The following is a 19,031-nucleotide window of genomic DNA, read 5'->3' as shown; positions in this document are numbered from 1 at the left end:
ATACTCATAATTCTGACTTTTGTCTCAGAAGTTTCACTTTTTTTTTCTTAGAATTTGACTGATTAAAAAACGTCTGAATTATTGATCAAACTTCTTCCGTAATTAGTAGAATGGAAAAAAACAAAACCCAGATCCAAACTGAGCATCCAGATTTGCTGTGCAGGCGAACAGTGGGGCTGTATGTTCGCCTTTGAGCCTGAATCAATTAAAGAAAAATCAACTAAAAACTCAAGTTTGGAATCAATCACTGCAGCTGTATGTTGGGCAATCGTTACGTCATGGAAAAAACAATTGAAAGCCGCAGACAGAAATGATGAACATATGGTAATTTCTGACCAGAACTGTTGATAGTTTTACTCTGGAAACAATAAAGGCTTGTTTCATACTCATTTTTTAAAGACAGATCTAAATGTTTTAAGTGTGTTGTGATTTTTGGACTCTGTGTATGAAGAATATCACCTTTCATAGTTAAAAAAGGCAAATCAACCGTAGATTTCTAAAAATGTCTCGATCACATGTTCTTTTTACTCCAAGGGATCCAAACTACATCAGAATCACTAAATACATATTTAAAAACACATTTTAAAATGCAATTATTTCATTTCCAAAAGGAACATCTGTCTTTTTAAAGCTTTTGTAGTATTGCAAACATATGCAGCATTCTAACGTAAATCAGTGAACTGAATAAGATCTGAGACTCAAAACACTTTAAAAAACGTCAAAAGTTGAACAAAGCAGGATTTTAAAGTGGAGAAAAACAAGAGCAGATGTTCACTGGAATTAGAGGTATAATTTATAATGCGAGTGAATCAGCCATCCTTTATGTAAAGCATGTTTCTTTTCAAATTCATTAAGTGTTCAAAGGAACGACTTTACTCTCAGTTGTGAAACAGAAACAATTCAGTGCGACAGCTGCGACTTTGTTGACTCAGTGGTGATATTTTTGCATCCCTGCCTGACAGAGAGACTAAAAAAAGCTCAAAGTGAAGCTGAGAGGAGAGTACCTTTCTACTCCGCCGCCGCTGACCTTTCACCTGCACGCTCTTTAAATCCAGCAGCAGGCATCCCAGCAGCAGGTACCATCCGACATGGTGGAGCATGACTGCAGGAGACGGCGCAGGTCCGCCTGCTGCTCAGCTTTGTAGCACCAGACTGCAGAGGAGGCTGATCCAGCTGTCAGCAGGCACACCCACACACCTACAGGCTACACACCCCGCACCTGACGACTCGGCTTCCAGGAATAACACAAAACACTACAGGAACCTGAATAAAAATGGCTTGATTCATGCCATGTGGCTCTAATCTTTGTTTTGTTGATTGTTTGTGCACAAGCTGGCATTAGCTTAGCAGTGCAGCTAGCTAGAAAGTTTAAAAACGTTATTTAATAAAGTTAAAGACTGTAAATGATCCAGCCATTAAGTTTGATCATGTAGCTACCAGTTAGCATAAAACAGGTGAGAAACCAAATTGTCATTTGTAACTGCAAAAGCTGGATTAGCATGCTTAGCAATGCAGCACAGCTAGCTGCTAGAGAGCATTTTAAAATTAGCAGCTAACATTCAAACAAGCACTTAATAAAACTGGAGTTCCAGTGATTGCTAATGATCCAAACTTTGAGTTTTACCATGTGGCTGTCAGTTATAGTTAGCGCTGCATACGCTGGCCTAGCATGGTTAGCATTGCAGCACAGCTAGCTAACATTTGAAAATGAGCAGCTAAAATTCACACAAGCACTTTATAGAAATGTGGAAAGCTGGAATGTACTATTGTTGTCAAGTAGCTATATACAACTGAGAAAAGCAGAACCACACTATAAAAACTAATTAAAACTAACTGAATTGGACAAAAAGTCCCAACAAAACGAAACTAAACTATAATGAAAAACCCACAACAATTAGAAGCCTAAACGGGATTCAATCAATATCCGATCGATGTATTGATGATCACAATATTTTGATCTTTTTGAATTTTGCACTGAAAAATGAACCAAATTATGAACAAACTACAACTACTACAATAACTAATAAAAACTAAAGTGAAACTACATTATTTTTAACAAACAATAAGAAAAACTAGCAAAACACTGTAAAAACTAATTAAAACCAACTAAATTACACAAAAAATCACAACAAAATGAAACTAAACTTTAGTGAAAAATCCCCAAAATTTTAAAAGCCTTTTATGGAATTCAATCAATACCAAATTGATTTTGATTTTTTTGAATTCTGCACCTAAAACTTCACCAAAGCATGAAAAAACTAAGACTACTAAAAAAAACTAATACAAACTTTTTATCTAATAAACCTAGGAAACACACTGTAAAAATGAGTTAAAGCTAACTGACGTAGACAAACAGTTCTGTGTGAGGGAATCCCCACCACATCCAAACATGAATGGATTCTTTTTTTTTTGTGGCTCTCTGGAAGTTGAAAAGAGAGATTTCAGAAGTGGGTAAACCCACAGAGCTGGGCCTGAATGACTGAACCGCAGCTGAGAGAACATTTGAGGAGGAACTTTTCCCCCACAGATCTGATTTATGCGGAGGAGAGACGGGTGGAGGAACAGCGGGTCCCACGCCTTCGGAGGAAACCTCGCCTCGTGTTTATCGGCGAGAGAAGAGAAGCTGTCGAGCGTAAACAGCAACAGAAATTAACGGCACCAGAGGGAGTTCAGCTCTGGATGAAAAGCACCTCTGTGGACTTTAAGATCTCACAGCAGATGTGCAAACAAGAAGAAAAAAGAAAGAGTCATTTTTTGGTTTTAAATAACTTCGCATCAATGAGACGTTGAGTCAGGATTTCTGTCCTTGAGGAAATAAGTTTGGGACTCTGGTAAGTGGTTTCATCACCTGACATTCAGCCATGCCTGATTTATCATCGCTGCACAGAAACCCCCCCCTCCTCTTTAAATTACAGATTGGAGGAAAATTATTACTTTGAGAAATCTGGAACTTCTCACGCCGAGAAGACTCTCCAGTGACAAAGACAAGAAAACAAGCGGAGGAAGATATCTGCTTTTCCTGTTTCCATCCTCTCCAAATCCCAGATCTCCTCCCTCTGACTTTCATCCAAGCCTTTCTGCTTTTAACAACACATTTCCCACCGTACTGTTTGACTTTAGGGCCTCGTTTCTCCTCTTTAATTATTTCATATTGGAGGGAGTCCTAAACCTCATCAGGCGGATGAAAAATTACTGAATCCCTTTTAAAGCGCATGAAAGAAACGCCTTTACACATAACTGCCTTTATTAAAAAAGTAAAAAACATTCATTTTCTCTTTTTTTTTTTTTTTTTAGCAAAACATGAAGCCCTTTTATTAAGCGACATCTTCTGATTTGTGAATGTGTAGCTGGGAATAATGTGTGGTTCCTCTTTAAAGCATAAACACCCAAAACCCCAATGTGGAGCAACTTTTACATTTATGCTGTGAACCCGTCGCATGTTATCGTTTACATAAAGAAATTTCACGCATGCGCTCAACGCTGGAGGCCAAAATGCCGATTCTTTTACCTGCTGTCTGTAGCCGCGCTGCTGCGGTAAAACAACTCCGTCAACTAAATGAAACCTGAAGATGTAGGAATTATTAATTCAGTGCAGTGCGTCACAGAAAAGGGAGAAATAATGCAGAAAAAACGTTAAAGATAAACTCAAAACCACTTCTTTTCTTGCTCTCTAAGTTAAGTTGGCTAACTTAGCGAAGGCTTCGCTACACACAGACAACAACCGACAACAACGCCACTTTACGTTTCAGGAATCAACACACACACAAAAAAACACTCAAACATTTCCCACACAAAGAACAGAACATTCAGTTCATTACAGTTTTATGTTTTCAGGCTTGATATTTACTTTGTGATAATTAATAAATGATCGCTGTGGTTGATTAGCTACCGCTGCTATTAGCTAAGCTAACACAGTGGTGGTTGATTAACTAATTTAAACACCTGCTCTACTGATGATCTGTCAGAGTTTGTGTTGAGGTTGCATTTGGTTATTTTTTAACTGAACCAAAACACACCAAATTCCACATCACATCTACATGTTAAGTGTGTCATAGTCAAGCTAGCGTAGCTAGCCTGACCTTGTTATTTAGTTGTAGTGCTGACAATCAGCATCAAAGCACTGCATTCCTTTTCCTATTCATCAGGTGTAAATTTCAAATTTAGCACATTATTCTGAAAACTTAACACCTAAAACCGAAGCTAGTCATTGTTAGCGAATAGCTTTCGGTTCTCGTGTAAGAAAACGGCGGGAAAATGTGCATGTGATGTCACTCTGCAACGGGTCTATATGTTTATAACCCAAACTGTGACGCCAAACATTACAGCAGGAGGTAAAAAGAAAAAAAGGTCTGGTCCATATTTGGGGAACATTTCCAGATGTCACAAGGAGCCACATTTATCTCCAGACAATTATACAGAAGCATAAACATCATGGGAATGTACAAATTTTAAAGATTTGAAAACAGATAAGCAGGTCTTGAAATGAAAGGTGCGACTCAACACAAGAACAAAAGCAAAACATCTTAAGAAGATTCTGGCTGAAACTGGTAGGAGAACGTCATTATCCACAGTAAAACCTGCTGTAATGTGGACTGAAATGCCGCTCGGGAAGAAGCCATCAATCAAAACGCAACAGAAAACCATTTTACAAAGCTGGTTTGTTAGCATAAATACTTCTCATGTTTATAAAGATAAAGTGATTTAAATTTGATAACACATACACAAACTTGAACTTAAAGGTGACCTATTCTGCGAGGATAGATACATGGTCTATACAAAACATGTTCATTACATTTATTGCACAAAATTGTTCTTAGATAATGAGATTTTAGCTGTTTTAGGGCATCTTGTTACTTTAGATCCAAATAATCTGCTGCTGGCGACGCTCCCATTTCAACATAAAAATGGCTGCAAACAGATGCACAATTATACAACAGTACATATCCGAAAAGCAGAATTGGCACCTCCTGCGCAACCAACAAGAATGCAGCAAGTGGTTTCTGGATGGTAAGTCAACAAGAAAACACTTGTGTTTTCCAGCAGCCATTGTATAGTGCATAGACCAGTAAAACCAGCCGGCCAAATACGCTGGAACTCCACTCGGGTTGCTAGGTAACGGCGTGGTGTGACTCAACAATCAGAAGGTTTTGGAATCTGCTCGTTTTCCAGACACTAAAAAATGGCCAGGTGTTTTTTAATAAGAGCTTGGGCTGTTTTTACGAGCAGCAGAAGAAAAAAATGAAAAGATAAAAATGTAAATTTCACATTCAAAAATACTTTATTGATCCAAAAGAGAAATTAAATGTTGTTGTAGGCCATTAATTCAGATTCTTCAAAGTGGTATTGTAGATAGTAATGGCTGTTTGCAGGACAGATCTCTTGTAGCAGTCTGTATGACAGCGAATACGAAAAAGCCTCTGACTGAAGATACTCAGTCTCATGAAGTGGGTTGTCAGGGTTGTCCATAATTTTCCTGATTTTATGAGGAATCCTTCTAAGCATAATCACTGTGGAACGTCTGGAGATGATTTTGGATTTTGCCAAAACTCAGTCCAATTTCACAGAATCCAAAACAAGAAGGATCGGTCTCGCCCCCCCAAAAAGCTATTTTCCTCCAAAAAGACAGGATCGAAAGTTTTAAAAAGAGACAAAACTTCAATGAAAGTACAGAGCTACTGCGTCATGCTGCCACCCTGAGCTGCACGATTCTACAATTGCATAATCTGTCCACTTTAAATCATCTTAGTGGCTGAAAATGAGGGAATTTTTTTTATTTTTCATGCAAAGCCTCAATGACAAACCCTCAACACTTAATGATAGATGTTTTTAGCTCTTCCTCTCTAATTTGGCCTCCTCTTGACATTTGAAGGCCGGGTTTGCCAACAGGAGCCTCCCTGGAGACACAAAGCAACAACATTTGGTTGTGAAGGAATAAGGAAGAGGGAACCGGATGCCCACAGGCATGTGTGCACTCAAACTGACACATTTAAAGCTTTACGGATCAAGTGCGTTTACACAATGGAGCTCGCTGACAAATTGGTGAAGTTTGAGGAAAACAAGCTTTTATTTTGGATTACAAAGACATTTTATGCAACTAGTAGTTGGTTTGGGATGATCACTTTGGGGACCCCAGAAACAGACGCCAATGCCGCCATGTTGCAAAGAGAAACCAATATCTACCAATTATCCAGCCGCTTTCTAACAAGCATAAAGATGTAAATTCAAACCAGCTTTGCTTGTCTTTTGTTTCTAAGTATTGGTCTATAACTTTGTCAAACATGTGGTGAGTCTGGAAACCTGATTCCCTCTGAAAGTGAAGTCATTTTATCAGCTATATTTAGTTTGGTTTAAGAGATTTGGCTGCAGTGTGCAGAACAAAACCATGTGTGATTTATGAAAGGCTTGTTCTCGACAGATCTGATCAAATTCTCCATCCTCAGCATTAACACAGGCTGAGGTCTCAACAGGAGAGAGAGACCATTGTCTTTAAAATGTTCAACTTATTAAATCTTATAAATTTATTTAAAATTCATCCTGCTGCCTCAACAGTTTCCATTATCAACTTAACCCTTATGAGTTTGGGGTTTTGAGGATTTATTGTTATGATTAAATATTGTTATTATTAGTGTTATTAATGTTAGATTTGTATTATTATTTTTTATAATTTTTATTATTTCATTATTTTTTCTATTTTATGATTTTAGTCTTTACTGTTATCTTCTATTTTTAGTGTTTTTACTATTAGTTCTATTTATTATTATTTGATTTTCAATCATTTTTTCTCTTATTTGCTTGAACAATTTATCATTATTTTTCCTTTTATTTTTTCTTTACTTTTAGTTTGTCTTTTTAAAAAAAATTCTGTCATTTTTCCCTTTATTACTTTCAGTATTTTCTTATTGTATTTTCATAATTTGTTCAACTATTAGTTTTTCTTTACAATTATTTTTATTTTTCATTAATTTAACATTATTTTTTATTATTTCTTCTTTACTATTTCTATTTTTATTATTATTAATTGTATTATAATTATTTAATTTACATAACTATTTTAACTATTATTACTATTGCTGTTGTTACTGATACAATTATTAATATTATTATTAGAACTACAGTAATATGTATAAACAAGCAATAATTGTACAATTTTTAATGTATTGTAGATTTTGCCTGCATTATCTGATAGTTTTCAAAGTGTTAGGAATCTGAAAGGCCATGTTGCATTTTATTCAACTATTACATCACTAATTGGAGACATGTGCCATAATTCTGCTGCACATAAACCCACATTAATCCAGACTGTGTGTTGGTGCTGTAGAGCTGAAGATGCCAGCCGGTCCACAGCTGCTTCTAATCACCAGCCTGTCAGCACACGACGAAACCAGACAACCAAACTGCCATCAACCGGGAATTTAAAGGCCAGCTTTTACAAATTAACTTATTATCCAAAATTCACATTTTTTAGGTTTTTTTTCCTTCTGTGATCCCATTTGGGTCTCGACTGCTTCTAAAAACAGACCAAACGTTTAAAAGAAATTATAAAAGAAACACTTGTTTTCTGGCAGTAAGTTGATGTTTGTTGATGTCTGAAAAGTGAGCCGTTTTTCTGTTGAGTCACATCCCGCCCGTTACCTAGCAACCCCAGTAGAGTTCCACCTGTTACCTAGCAACCCCAGCAGAGTTCCACCCGTTACCTAGCAACCCCAACAGAGTTCCACCCGTTACCTGGCAACCCAACAAGAGTTCCGCCTGTCACCTAGCAACCCCAGCAAAACTCCAGCACGTTTTCCCGCTATTAAACGACTGCTACAAAAGTTAAGTGTATTGTTATTAATTTACCATCAAATAAAACCAATTGGACCGGTTCTGGGTCCTCCTTACAGTCCAGTTCCAGCAGAACAAGGTCATCCAGGTCATTTGAGGTCACCAACATACAGAGGTGGGTAGAGTAGTAAAAAAATGTACTCAAGTAACAGTGGGACTACTTCAACTTATTTTTGTCCACAAAATTACTCAGGAATGCTACTTACGTATTAGGTAACTGATTATTAAATTTGAATGTTACAACTTTATTCTTGTACACGTTTGTTCTCGTAATTTTATTTTTTTACTTTTTCTAAGCAGGACCCTAATTCTCCGTCATAACATAGCAGTGAATCTACTCATAAAAGTACTTTTTTCCTCAAAAAGTTACTCATGTAATTATAACTAGTTACTATCCACCTCATATTCTGTGTGGGAAAAAACGGTGACGATTTCTAAATGTAAAACCACAGAAGCAGCGTTGAAAGCCCAGCTGCTGAGCGAAAACACACTGAATGCACCAGACTGGATCTAAACCGCAGGAGTCGGAACAGTTTTCTGATTAAATCCGCAGAAAATCCTTTCAAACGTTTATATTAGAGACTCAACAGGTTTCTGCCCTGAGGGAGACATCAGGCTTCACCTGAAACATCCCGATTACAAGCCTCTTCAGAGCGCATTAAGAATTATTACAAGTTATAAAACAAGATTTCTTTTATTTCATCTATTATATTTTTTTACCGTTACCTCCAGGGCGACGTTGGTACGCGGGGAGCGAGGCGGTTTGGCAGCGGAGCGGCTGCAGCGGGGCGGGTGGTGGCTGCAGTGCTGCTGGGCGCCATCAGGGTCGTCCAACAGGAAGGACAGCTGACGCAGCTCCCCCTGCAGGAGGGAGGCGGAAAGACGCAACAAAAATCATCAGAGGAAAGAAAAACTAAAATTACTACCAAGAATTTTTATCTAGTTTCTACTGCAAATAATCTTGTTTACTTGAAATAAGACAAAAGATATTTTTGCCATGTCATAAAGAAAATAATAACCAGAAATAAAATCTCATTATCTAAGAATTTAATTTGTGCAAAAAAATAAAACGCAACATATTTTGTTTAGTCCATGCTTGGGTTGCTAGGTGATGGCCGGGACTCCGCTGAGGTTGCTAGGTAACGAGGCAGATTATTTCACTTATAACAAAAACATTTCCCCATGTTATAAGTGAGATAATGTGCCAGTGGAAATAGATATTTGCAGTAGAAATTAGACCAAAAACAGTTGGTAAGGTTTTGTGTTTTTGCAGTGTCTAAGGAAGAGGATTAGGATCAACTTTAATCTCAGATTTCTGACTCATTTCTCTGAATTTTTTATTTTTCCCCCAACCCCAGAATATAGAATTTATTCTCAAAATTTAGATTTGACTTCTGGTCAAAGTTTTGACATTTTTTGGTCAGAATTTACTTTTCTGCCAAATTCTAAATTCTGGTTAGAATTTAGAATTTTCTTAGAATTTAGACTTTTTTTTTCTTAGAATTTAGACTTTTGGTCAAAGTTTTAACGTTTTTTATCAAAAATTTTTATTACTTATTAAAATTTATACTTTTTTCAAAATTTGGACTTTTTCTCGGAATTCAGATTTTTTTTATTTCAGAGGGTTAAACTCAGACTTCTGGTAAAAATTCAGATATCACTTCGCTTAATACAAACAAGTCACTTTAGGGTTGTTGGGACACGCAGAATCCATTTTATTTGATGCTGTGAACAGATCCAGATGCATTTATGACAGTCACCGCTGCCGCTCCAACCCTCCGGCTGCAGCTCATGTTGTAGAAACTGGATACCCAGAAAGCAAAGCTGCTTAACATGCTTTATGAACTTTAAAAAAAATCATCCTGTTAGGAAAACAATGAGCCCAAATGAGGTTTTATTACAAGGTGCATGAAGAAATATTTGTAAAGCTAAATTGCAAAAATCCCCCTAACAGTCAATGTTCGTTTTTCGATGAAAGCATTGAAAGTTGTGGTTTCTGGGAATTCATGGAAACAAACCGCAGGTCTGTAAGAATCAGGATGTAGAACAGGGCGGGTCAGAAAAACATGGCTGAAATAACGTTCAACACGCTTTCTTCTCTAAACAGAGAAAGATCTGAGTGTCTGCCTCCTCAGACTTCATCAAGACTTCACACATATTGACCTCAAATACTCCAGGTTCTGCATAATTTAGCAGAAGAAAACTAGCATTTAAGACTTGTTTTCAAATCAAGTCAGATACTTAAAGTTTGAAACATGTTTTTAAATGTTGAGAGTCAGAGGAACATGTCAGGGGTGCATCTGGTTTTAAGACCAGAGGGAAGAAAAAGAAAAAAGTCATGCAAGTTCACACTTAAGAACGAGGTCAAAGTTCAGCTCAGGCTGAACCTGAACTCATTCATGTTTGTATTTCACCGCCAACACATTCTGAACTAAGTTCAAAATGAATCTGTTTACATTTATTCAGGATTTTTTCAATGAAGTTTTAATTAAATCATCCATAGAACATTTATTGAGTCACTAAGTCTTTTCTGAGTAAAAAGGGTAAGAATTCTGAGTAAAAAAGTCAGAATTTGCCAAAAAATGTCAAAGTTTTAAGAAAAAAAAATAAAAATTCTGAGTAAAAAAGTCAAAATTCTATGAACAAACATCAGAATTCTAAAAAAAAGTCCGAATTTTGACAAACAAAAATCAGAATTCTGACACAAAAGTCAGAATTTGCCAAAAGAGTCAAGATTTTAAGAAAAAAAAGTCCACATTTTGAGGAAAAAAGTCAGAATTCTGCTACAAAATTTAAAATTCAAAGAAAGAAGAAAATCTGAAATATTAGAAAAGAAAATGTCAGATTTTTTTCCTCCCTAATCTTCACCAGGATCTTACCTAAGAAGGAAACATACTAAAACTCCTGAAGTTTGCCTTAAAGGTCTCTTATTTTGTTGTCATATGTCATTGAGTGAATATTCACTCCCACCTCAGACAGCAGCTTACTTCAAACGGAGTTTCAAAACTCTCCAGGACGCCTCCAACCATGAGGAGTCCATCAGAACCGATGTCCAGGCCGTGGTTGACCCAGTCCACGCTCTCCAGCAGCGAGCAATCCACAAACAGCTGCAGCTGATTCCTGGAGACACTGAAGGCAACGCGATGCCAGTCTCCATCGCAGAGCCCACTGACGGGGAACCTGCAACAGAACCATTTCAGCATGATGCAGCTTGTGTTAAAGTCATAAAGAAAAAGTTCGTTTTTCCCCTTCAGTTTATGTTAACGTCGGATTTCCACTGAATGTGTGGAAATGTGAACTAGAGTAAGAAAATAAAATGATAATACCAAAAAATCTCTAACATTCTGTTTCTTGTTTCTCAAGTTTTGCTATAAAAAAGCTGCAAAATTCCAAATAAAAACTTTCCAACTGCTAAATAATACGTAAAAAATACACTAAAGTCCTGCTGCTCTTCTAAGAAATATACAAACAAACCAAAACCTTTGCGAAAAATTTGTAGCTAATTATGAAAAAGCCAAATTCTGACCAAAGATGGTCAGAATAATTAATCAATAATTATTCTGACCAACAATTATTAATCAATAATTAAAACTACAACACAGATTTACAACCATATGAAGAAGCAAACTAAGAAGCTGCATAGGACCTCCACACCAGCAGGGGGCGACCAGGAGCTAAACTAAAGACAAATGTTTGGTTTATAGATGTAAACTTAAGAAAACAGCATAAGCAAAAAGAGAAAAAGCATTTTGTTTGGTCGTTTTCCTTCTCTTATTTATCAGTAATAACTTAAAAAACAATAGACATTTTCAAACATGTTTAAAAAAACATTTTATTAAATTAATTTTGACTGCACAGTAAAATAGCATGTCATATATTACATTTTGTTTAACGTATTTTTATTTTTCAGATGTTCAGACAGGGTTAAAATGAAGCCAATGTAAAATGAGATTTATTCAGTTTGAAGTTTCCCAAATTAAATTCTGCTCAGGATCCCATTTAATGTGAAAACTAATTATAAATACTCACTACTTTCTCTCTGACAATAATCTAACTTATTGGTTACGCCAGTACAGAATGTCTTTATGACTTTCACACATTGTTTTTTCTATTGCCTGTTTATGATCTGTTCTTTCCATGTTTGTGTTTCCTGAAAATTGAAGGAACAAGTCCAGACGCCTCAACAAATCATTTCACCAAATGGAGTCGCCTTCAAACAAAAGCACAGGGTGCAAACCGACTCCCTGCTGCAGGCTCCCACCACCTGGGTGAACGTTTGCACACAGTGAGGACGATGCAGGACCCAGCATGAAAAATGTTATTTTCTGCTATCTGACCTGAATGTTGGAAGGTTTGCTTCATGATTTAACCAAATAGTTACAAAAAAACTGTAGTTAGTTCTGCTGAGGACACAAATTAGCTATTAAGTTGTTTGATATTACAAATATTTTATTACATAAAGAATTATAAGATAATTATATACATTGGTATATGAGAGAGAGGAAATTTCAGTCAAAAATCTCTGAAATTTTCTAGAAAAATCTTGTAAATTTCTGATTTCAAAAGATACAAATTTGGTAGAAGAAAAACTCAAATCCTGAGAGTGTTTAAAAATGCTTTTTTTTCTTTTTTAGCAATTTCTGAGCCCCAAAAGTCAAAAATGTTTTCAAAATTCTGCAGAATTTTTTTTTTGGAATTCCAAAAAACAAAAATCAAATTTCTGAGGACAAATGAATTCTCGGGAAAAAATTATTTCTGAGAAAAAGTCATAATTATGAGAAAGAAGTCAAAGTTCTGGGAAAAAAAATGTCAAAATTCTGAGAAAAAGTTTGAATTCTGTGAAAAAGACATAATTTTAAAGTCAGATTTTTTTTGTGGTCCTAATTCTCTTCTTGTAAAAACAGTATTAAATCCATTCTGCCCCTGAAGTTTAAAATCTGCTCTGGAAGGAAGCCTGTGAAAGCCTCATCATGAATACTCACTCGTAGTGGCGCTGTTGAGTCCCGATGAAAATGATGGCGTAGGCGCTGATCCGGACCTGCAGCGTGATGTGGCTGTCTGGGCTGAGCACGGTGAACACGCTCTGTTCGTCCCTCTGCCGACTACGAAGCTGCACCAGTAAACTGAACTCATCTGAAAACCTGGAGGCAGCATGAACGAGAACGAAAACAAAAAACACAACAAGCAGAGAAACATAACAAATGTCATTTAATGGACAGATTTTCAAATTGTTTTAATTCAAAATATGGTGTTCATTTTTATTTAGCCTACTTTTAATCGTGGAACAAAGTACTTGTTCCACTGGCAGATTATTTTACTTATAAAGAAACATTTTCCCATGTTTTAAGTAAAAACAATCTGCGAAGAGGAAATAGTATTTTTATTTTTAAGGAATTATTGATGTAAAACTATCTCCTAAATCTTGTTGAATAGTTACCTGAATGAATAGGAGAATACATTTTTGATTTGAATTTTCTAACCTGAACAAGTTTAAGCAAAAATTTACTTATATTCTCAGTTTATAATACGTGGATTTTTCTGAACGCAGCTCCAAATTTTTTACAAAAAAATCAATCAATCAATCACCTATTCGCTGACTTTTCCGAAAAATGTAATGCTCTCGAAAACATGTAGTTTGTAAGGCCGAAATACATGGACACAATTCTACTTAGCATCCTATTGGCTATGGTTTGCAAAACAGCCAATCAAGGAGAACCATTAATTTTTCCTTGGCGCTGATTGGCTGTAAGAGCGGAAATAAGGAAGTCCGTCGATATTAGCTTCTGCGGTAGCGCTAATATGGTTTCCACCGAGCGTATTAATGTGTATTAGGGCATATTTAATATATATTGTATATATATTTGTTTAAACTATTAAAATATGTAGATATAACGTTTTTAGATGCATATTTGCGGATTTCAGCTGTTTGCAAGCGGTTAATAACCTCAGAACATCCAGTGTACGGTGTTGACATTAGCATTGCTGTAAAACGGCAGCAAAACGTCGTTCTAAAAATCCTAATAATCCACGTTTACTGAAATGTAACAAAAGTCTACAAATCATAAAGAGATTCAAACATATTTGCGAGTCTTTGCGTGAATATTTAAATCGTGATAAACAAACCTGTCGCTGAAAATCTGTTGCATGGGGAGCGTTAAGGTGGCGTACTGTCCTACTCTGATTACCGGACAGCTGGCGCCCTCTACAGTCAGGGAGGAGTTACTGCGATCTGATACCTGCAGAGAAAGCTCCTGCAGGATATTCAGCTCTTCTGGAGGGAGACAGACAGAGAAAGACATGGACATCTCAATACATGTATCAGCAGCAATACTTAATAATATGATCACTCAAGTAAAAGTATTTGGTAAAAAGTCTCCTCAGTTTTGTCAATTACTGAGTAACTGATCAAAACATCAACCATTTAATATTTAAAAATTACATCATCAGACCAAAATATGTCCCAAAAATTTTACTAAAGTAAGAGTAGTGATACTTTGAAATATTTTCACTCAAGTAAAAAGTAGCCATCCACAAAATTACTCAAGTAAGAGTGAAAAAGTCTTTGGTATAAAAAGTCTACTCAAATACTGAGTAACAGATAAAATAGTCAATCATTTAATATTTCAAAATTATATCAACAGACTGGCCAAAATATAAAGTTAAGTGGAGATTTTAAGGACCAAAATGACAATAATTCAGATAAGTAACAAAAATAAAAAAATCAGGCAAAAGAAAAATTTCCAAATCAGTTTCTTTCAATATAAAATCTTCAGAAACGTTAACAAAAACTGCAGGTCTGTGTCTGTGTCTGGTGAATTCTTGGTTAAAACATGTTTGTTTTTCATTCAATGGGTACAAAATCCAGAAGTTTTACTCAAATAAGAGTAGAAATACTTCATAATACTCAAAGTACAGCGTAGCAAAATACTCTCAAAGTGCATTTCTCCAAAAAAGTTACTCAAGTAAATTTACTACCCAACTCATTGGATTTTTCATGGGGCTCTTGCTGCCCGCTTTGGGAGCCACTGCAATTGAAAACATCTGCTAACCAAAACCCACAGCCCACTACGAACATACGGCTCACTGAAAGGGCGACTACAATCTGCGGCGCGGAGCGTTTTAAAGCCTTTCTGTTAGTCACAGCGCCGCGCGTTGTTCTACCTCGGCCCCCGCCGGCTGGTTTCCTGCCAGCGGTTAGAAGTTATACGACAGGCTTTTATTTTTACCCCCAGAGAGCAGCTAAAGTGCCATTCATCATGGGTAGCCTACAGGTGTTTTCTTTCTTTATTATACCTGGAGAAAGTGAGTCACTGGTGCTGATGCTACAGCAACCTGACAACTGACAGGGACCCGTCTGAACAGAGATGCCAGCGGGATTATGCAACAGCTGGTTCCAGGATTAATTAGGGTGATGTGTTTGAAGGAAAAACACCAACTCGACCTGCCGTTGTCAGAGGGATCTTAAAGAAAGCACTTATTAAAGAAATGCCCTCAGGGACGCCACGGTACCGACATGTTTCAGGCGGCTGGAGCGCCGCCAAACACCGCAGAGGCCCAGGCCCAACTCCTGTCAGCCATGTTTTAAAATAAATGAGACCGTGTCTGTCAGCCCCTCCACAAGCTCGTTATCTCTTCCTGAAGACAAAGCCAGGAAAATCTCTGGTCCACTGAGTGCCACACTGCAAAAACACAAACTTTTACCAACTATTTCACTTTAGTTAATATCTTAGTTCACTTTAAATAAAACACAATGAGCTTACAAGGAACTCTTCAGCAAGAGATATGCGATATAAATCCTTAATATTGATCATTTAAAAAAAATTACTAGTTCCACAGGCAGATATTTTCACTTACAACAAGACATGTTTCCCATAAGTTGAACTAGAAGTTTTTTAATCAATATAAAATTCACATTTTGTACATTTTTATACTTTCATTTGTGTTTCTACTGTTTCTACAAACAGCCCAAGCTCTTAAAAGCCCCCTCAGATGTGTTTTTGGGGCAGTAATTTAATGTTGTTTGGTATCTGGAAAATGACCAGTTGCATAAATCTGCAGAATCTACATCTACACTTAAATCAGATCATTTTGAAGGCCAAATACAGCCGGAGAAATATTAACTGAATGCTAATCAAGTAGCTGCAACAGGTAATAATTTATTAAATAGTTTTGACGACTGAGGAACAAACCGTGCAACTAGAAAGCAGGAATGTTTTTTTGAACTCATTCAGTGTTTTACCAGATCAAAACTCATTCCCATATTCTCCTCTGCAGATGAGTTAGAGTGGAACAGGATTTTTCTGATTTCCAACAGAATGAAGCAGAAGATGAAGTCCTACGCTCTGGAATGCCTCGTAATTGGTTTCATCTTTCATCTTGGCTCAGATTTTTGGCGGAGCATGTAAAGAATGTGCAGTTTTTACGACAGGCTCTTAATAGAGGTGCTAAAACTGTAAATTATCTCTTTAATTTCTCTGTTTCTGTGATTTGTCTCGTTTTTCTGGAGCTCAAAGCGACCAATAAACACCGGCATGTAGTGACCCCCGTACGCTGATGACGTTATTCTTTACATCTAAGATCCAATCTTAGATTTTATATTCTCCGATCCTTTGGGGGAATCTCTAGATATGAATTTAATCTGATGATTTTCCATTTACATAGTCGGCGACATCTACAAAAGACAACTAATCGCTGCATCAGACCTTTTTCACCCAAATATGAGTATAAATGTGTTGATTGCAGACTCACTCAGATGTTTGTGAACAAAGCCTCCTTTTCATCTTGTATTTGCTCCAACTCTATCAATCTTTTTGCACCAATCTACCAGTTGAGAGGCCAGTAATTTACCAGCCTGTTACTGGGATTTTTACTGGACCTGTTAGCACCGGTTCTAAAACGCTGTGGCTCCACTTCCCCTGAGCTGAACGTTACCCAGACATCCTCTGTCTGCACTGACAGATATTACAGGACATAAATTCAGCCGAAGAAGTTTTACTAGTCATGTCCTACCAAGTCACCGTTAACCTGTGGCTTCCATCGGTCAGAAAAATACTTTAAAATGACAGAAAGGTCAGTAATCTTCACTCTATGCAGCTTTTTGAAGTTGTTTTCTTTACTTTAGTCAGAAAAACAGAAATGCTGACTGAGATACATCTTGTTTTTGTTAGGCAAAGCTTCTTATAATAAGCACAGGCCTATAAACATCAAGCGTCACATTTTACACAACAAACCCCCGATTTTACCAACTGCCTAAATCCTCCTGAACATTTTCTGAGCAGAAAAGAAAGTTTACAATAACTTAGGAGTTAGAAACAAGTTTTGAATTTGGCTGAATTGTTTCTATGTGGTATCAGTAGAGAAACTGTAATAAATGAAGTCAGAGGAGCTGACATGTGTTTCAGATTTATTCAGATTACAGGAGAGCCACAGATTGATGCCAGCGGTTTACGTCACCGTCAGCTCGATTCGGTTCAAACCAAATTAAATTAAAAGATTAAGACCCAATCTAAAACCGTCTTAGCTAAGAAAACATATAAAATCACTCACACATACGTGTCTGTTACCTTTAACTTTTTGTACTGAAAACTTATGTGCGTGACTCAAGACTTTTAATTAAAGGGCAATTTTACGTAAAAGTTAAGCATCAAAACTCATCAGAAACTTTTGTTCTTGCTTTGATTCTCTCATTAATATTTGAGAAATCCTTTAAAATCTTCATGGAAACCATTGACCTGTGTAGGACGCCTGGGTGGGCCTAGCTCCGCCTTCAAGACGCAACTCCTCCCCCCTCAGTTCCTTCAGACTAGCCAGCAGCAATTAGCGAACACCTGGTGTAACTTTGCATCAGCTGAGTTCATTATTGGAGCTTCTTCTCAGTTAAACGTTGGTAAAAACGTTGTTAAAGGGCAAATAGAGGAGCCATGTTGTGATGATTTCCTGTAGGGGGAGCTTCAGAAAAAGCAGGAGGTTCTTAAAGAGACAGAGGCCCAAATCAAATCAGAAAGTCAAATTACTTTTAAGTCATATTTGATATAAACAGCTTCTTTATATATATATATAACTGAAGGTAACAGTTGCCTTATTGAACTAAAACATACATATAATTCTGCCCCTTTAAAAAGTATAATCACCCAAAATGCTGAAGCTGTCATGAGTTAACGTTTGAAAAAGTCTCTAGATCTGCAGTTTGAACAATTTTCTGCACCTGAAAACACAACAAACTGTAGAAGAAAGACAAATATTCATCTTTCTTTACCTGTAGTGTTTATATCAGGCACAAATAAAGACAGTTTACTCTGAATCTAAGATGCTAACCAGATAAAAAACCCAAACTAAGTTTCTCATGTTTTCTTACTGACTGACTCAAAGGTTGGGAGAGAGAGGATCCGACCTGTGCTTCAGCGATCCGGTCCACTTTTGGACCCCCGGGTCACCAAGTCTGAGATCAACCTCAATGTGACTAACCGAGACTTTCAACATCAACGTCAAACGTCTGAGACGGCTGCTGTGGCCTCAGGTTGAAAGGCTTTCTCAGAAATGTGGGAGTGTGACTGGGAACCAGTGGGACTGAGGCTTTAAACCAGACGGATCTTCTACTTTTTGGAGTCGCATAAGAAGCTTTGGTGGGCCGGATTTGGCCCCCGGACCTTAAGTTTGATGTTTCGCATAACAATACTAAATTGACCCCCTGCAGTTCTGTAAAAGCAGAGACATAAACGTCGTCAAAGCCACAGAGAACAGGTCGTACGGAGCAAGTTAGCTTTGTTTGAACAGATGTGCTTCCAGAGGCTTCGCTTCCCGGCGGACGCACAGCGGGTTGGACTCAAAGGAGCAGAGCAAGAAAAAACCGAGGTGAAAGGGTCTTAAATCCGTTAATACATCTGTTAGGCTATAAATAAACAACACCTGCAGTGACCAACTGGCCCACAAACAACCCCTGAAAACCTTCCACCATGTCAGCTCAAGCTGAAACACGTCAGCAACCACCAGAATGTAAGAATACCAAGGAGTTTTCATGTGATTGCATCCCAATATACACAATTACAGCCCATTGTCTCTTCCCTGCCATGTTCTGACCTCCATTCTGCGGTTCCACCGAGCCACACAGCCAGATGAGGAATGTCTGGGTCCAAACTGCAAACACATGCGGCCGGGCGGCGTGGGGGCGCGAGGAGCGCACAACTTTACATACCAGCAGGGAAAACCAG

General features: G+C 37.3%; 1 protein-coding gene across 3 annotated transcripts in view; it reads right to left on the bottom strand.

The window, feature by feature from the left end:
• Positions 1-19,031, bottom strand: part of LOC116724432 (collagen alpha-1(I) chain) — an 83,793-nt gene that overhangs the window by 53,346 nt on the left and 11,416 nt on the right. Inside the window, exons 2-5 of one of the 3 annotated variants that reach the window (XM_032570132.1) lie at positions 13,948-14,095; positions 12,807-12,965; positions 10,812-11,004; positions 8,545-8,685 (exon numbers count right to left, since the gene is read on the bottom strand). In XM_032570132.1, coding sequence (XP_032426023.1) covers positions 8,545-8,685; positions 10,812-11,004; positions 12,807-12,965; positions 13,948-14,095 — 641 coding nt within the window. Of the gene's footprint in view, positions 1-1,004; positions 1,138-8,544; positions 8,686-10,811; positions 11,005-12,806; positions 12,966-13,947; positions 14,096-19,031 lie in introns of those variants that run through there. The other 2 variants (XM_032570134.1, XM_032570135.1) reach the window with 2 other exon arrangements.

Source organism: Xiphophorus hellerii, chromosome 8, assembly GCF_003331165.1.
Source record: "Xiphophorus hellerii strain 12219 chromosome 8, Xiphophorus_hellerii-4.1, whole genome shotgun sequence".
Lineage (NCBI taxonomy): Eukaryota > Metazoa > Chordata > Actinopteri > Cyprinodontiformes > Poeciliidae > Xiphophorus > Xiphophorus hellerii.
This window is presented reverse-complemented; position numbering and strand designations above follow the sequence as displayed.